The sequence below is a fragment of the Suricata suricatta genome, chromosome 2 (assembly GCF_006229205.1).
Source record: "Suricata suricatta isolate VVHF042 chromosome 2, meerkat_22Aug2017_6uvM2_HiC, whole genome shotgun sequence".
Classification (NCBI taxonomy): domain Eukaryota; kingdom Metazoa; phylum Chordata; class Mammalia; order Carnivora; family Herpestidae; genus Suricata; species Suricata suricatta.
Window position 1 is genome coordinate 2,556,125 of NC_043701.1, and position 3,594 is coordinate 2,559,718.

The 3,594-nt window shown below is 66.0% G+C and overlaps 1 protein-coding gene across 1 annotated transcript in view; it reads right to left on the reverse strand.

The window, feature by feature from the left end:
• LOC115304207 overlaps nucleotides 1–3,594 on the reverse strand; it is a 15,807-nt gene that overhangs the window by 2,221 nt on the left and 9,992 nt on the right. The window contains exon 6 of the mRNA XM_029954301.1: nucleotides 420–491. Within this exon, the coding sequence (XP_029810161.1) occupies nucleotides 420–491 (72 nt within the window). The remainder of the gene's footprint in view (nucleotides 1–419; nucleotides 492–3,594) is intronic.

Here is a 3,594-nt window from a genome sequence, read left to right on the forward strand (position 1 = left end):
TTTGGGCTAAGGAGTCCTGCCCGAAAATTTGCCGTCTAGTTATGACAGTGCCACCAGCTCACGGGACACGGTGATGGAAGGCTGGGGCCCAGTGGGGGACTGTGTGCCCCCGTGGCTGCTGTCAATGCTGGTGTAGCAGGCATTCCGGACAGGCGGACCACTGTCCGCACCCCACGGTGGGGCCCTGGGGCGCAGGCCGCTGTCCCTCCCCCCGACAGCCGGGCCTTGGGGCTCAGGCCGACTTCCCCACCCAACGGCCAGGCCCTGGAGCGCAGGCTGCCGTCCCCACCCAACAGACAGGCCTGAGCTGAATCGGCTTTGGGGAAAGTGGGAAGACAAACACAACCACCCCATCAGTTTAAAGGATGTTCCGGTTTTTGAAGCAGAGAAGAAAGGCCCACACTGGCACTCGGACTCACTCCACAGGCAGCGGGAGCCGAGGAAGGTCCGGCGCAGGAGCGCTGGGCGTCGGGGCTGCGGTTCGCCCGGGGCTGTGGAGGGATGCACAGAGGAGACAGAGATGGGCGGCGGGGAAGCCGGTCACGGATCTGCCGTGTTTCTCTGAGCTCAGCTCCCGCTCCGGTCTGAACACCGTGCTTGCATCTCCCCCTCTGCCGAGCTGTCACCGCCCCGGGCCCACAGCAGGGCCCACGCAGGACCCCCAGCCCGTCCAGCTGCGGGGCCTGCGGGGCCTGCGGGGCCCCTGTCATCATGCAAAGACCTCTGAGCACGGCAGGCTGCTCCGGGCCGGGTCACAGAGCCCCTTGCACACCGCCAGGCTGCTGGCACGGGCCGAGTCCGAGGACTTTGATTTTTGGCGGCTCACACGGAGGAGCCTCGGGCACTTGACAGATGCCCCTAGGTGGCTGGCACTTTGCAAGGGACGGTGTGGCAAGTCGCCTCCAGGGAGACTGGGACCTGACAGTGTTGCAGTGAGCCCCGCCAGCCCCTTCTGGAAGTTTCCACTCGAGTCCAGCTGAGTCCTGCGTGCCTCTGCGCCTCCGTGGGCGTGTCTGTGCGGGCTGGTACACAGGACGCCGACTTAGGGCGGACGCCTGGGGTGCAGCAGGAAAGGCACGGGGACCCGCATAAGCTCTGGGGCGCAGCCTCTGTACCCGTGGCGCGCCGGCCCCTCCCGGCTCTGGGCACGCCCCCAGACGGCTCCCTCAGTCACTGATCTCCTTAAAGAGTGGGGTTATGGGGCATGTTCCGTTTTCGCTCTCGGGGAACCATTTGAGGGGAGTGCGGTCATACCCACCCCCACGGGGGAGCCGCTTGTCCTAGGACTCGGCCGGCCGGTGGCAGAAGCGGGCTCGAGCCTCAGCGGCTGGCTGTCCCCGTCAGGCAGGACCTGCGCCACGCCGGGCCCCGCACCCCTGCGGCCTCCGCCTTGTCCTCACGCGGCTTCTCCCGTGCGTCGGTGTCCAGATCTCCCTCCGGCACGACCCGTCCGAGCTCCTGCCCTGTGCCACGACCCCAGCTTCGCTTACGGGGCGCGTTCTGAGGTTGTGGGGGGTCGGATTGCTCCTCACACTCCGTCTTCTCCGATTTACAACATGGAAACCGTTATCCACCTCACAGTCTTTTGGAGAAAATTAAATGATTAATGCGCACGAGGTCCTTTGCCCCAGAGCCCGGCACATATTAGGGGCTAAAGAGACACCACCTATCAGTGCTGTCGTCTTGCGACTAGTTTTATGAGACCCCGCACCAAACTAACGTGAGGTCGGGGCCAGGCGCGGCTGGCGTCAGGCCACGGGGACCAGCTGGCTGGCCAACGTCTGGACCCGGGCCTGGCCAGGTGTCCAGGCCCTAAAACCAGCAAACCCTCGGGGCACCCCAGAGGCTCAGTTGGTTGAGCGTCCGGCTTCGACTCAGGTCATGATCTCCCAGTTCGTGGGTTCAAGCCCCGCGTCGGGCTCTGTGCTGACAGCTCACAGCCTGGAGCTGCTTCGGATTCTGTGTCTCCCTCTCCTCTCTGCCCCTCCCCCACCCATGCTCTATCTCTGTCTCAAAGATAAATAAAACATTAAAAAATTTAGAAAGAACACACATCCCGAAGCAGTTCAGCAGCCGTCGGCCAGAGAACAGTCGCCGCACGAGCCGCCACCATGTCACCCCAAAGCCATGTGGCCCCAGCGGGGCCTTGGCGGGGACAGCGCCTGCCGCCTCCTGGCCTGTCCTGGCCGAGGAGGTCCCAGAGGGGGCCTGGGGACACATTCCCTGCGTCACCCCTGGGGTTCTGGGAGGCACCCAGTGAGTTTGCGAGGCAGCTCCGGGCTCGGAGGCGGGAGCCCTGTGTGGGCTCCACGGGTGCTAGACGCATCTCAGAGCACGGCCACGCTGCCCCCACCCCAGGCGCCACCCCTGGGGGGCAGGTAACGGGTGGCCTGCCCACCCCGCGGCTGCCGGAGGAGAGTCCTCGGAAACCCCTGGACAGGGCCTCTCGGTCCCAGGCGCTGTCGCTGGTCCTGCCGTGCTCGCGGGCACTCCGCGGCCTCCTGTGACCTGGCCGCAGCTCTGCCGCACGCCCCCGTGCCGCGTCTCAGGAGCTGCCGTCCCCCGGCTGCCCTCACCTCCTCCCGGGCGGACCTTCCCGGCAGAATGTCCTCCTGAGGCAGAACGCTGACCGTATTGTGCCCTCATCGGAAACCCCTAAGGTGTCCGCTCGCCCGCGGGATAGGGTCCCCGCTGTGGCAACGCGCCCACGGACGAGCTCTGAGCTCGCCCCACCGAGCCTCCCGGGGCCCCGGGAACCCCCAGGAAGGCCGTGGCCCCGTGTCTCTGGGACCGCCCTTCCTTCTGACCAAATGCCCTTCCGCACCTCATCACCCGCCACACTCCAGCCCATAGCCGACGGGCCGGCTCAGGGGACAGCCCTGTCCGCACCTTCGACCCCACCTCGGGCACCGTGCCCTCTCGACCTCGTGGCCTGCTCGTCTCTACCGCTGCGCGATCCGTGAGGTCCCCGGGGCAGTGCCACGAAGGGTTTCTCTCCGCGTCAGCACTGACACATAGAAGTGGTCAGGAAACAGGCCGCACCGCGTCGAACGGCACTTGCTGGGAACTCGCCGTCTTGGGAACACCTGAGGTCCGTCACTGGGTCTAACGGTCACGGCGTTCCATGCTGGTTGTCCGCATTTTACGGAGAAGGCGGTGGAGGCTCTGGAGGAGGGAGTGGCATCGCTGGTAGTGGCAGGATTCGAACTCAGCTTGGCGGACTCCCAACCCCGTGCATGTTCGTCTCTCCTGGGCGGATTCACCACGGCCGGGGCTCTCCTGGAAAACCACCGGTCCCTTTATAGAACAGACTCCCTGGTTCGAAGACAAGTCAAGAATAGAGGCCGTAGGAGCCCTCAACCGCAGCTCCACGTTCCTGTCCCCACGGGGATGGGCGCGGGGTGCAGGAGTCGGGAAGAGGCCGGAGGTCTGCTTCTCCCCTCGTGCTGCACCGGACAACGTCCCTGGCTTGTGGCCGGTGGTGGGAGGCGTGTGACATGATGATGACACCCTGCTGGCCCTCTGGCAGCTGGGTGACCCGGTCACGGACGGGGCGGGAAGGTCGCCGGCCCCCAGCCCAGCGGCCCCCCCCCC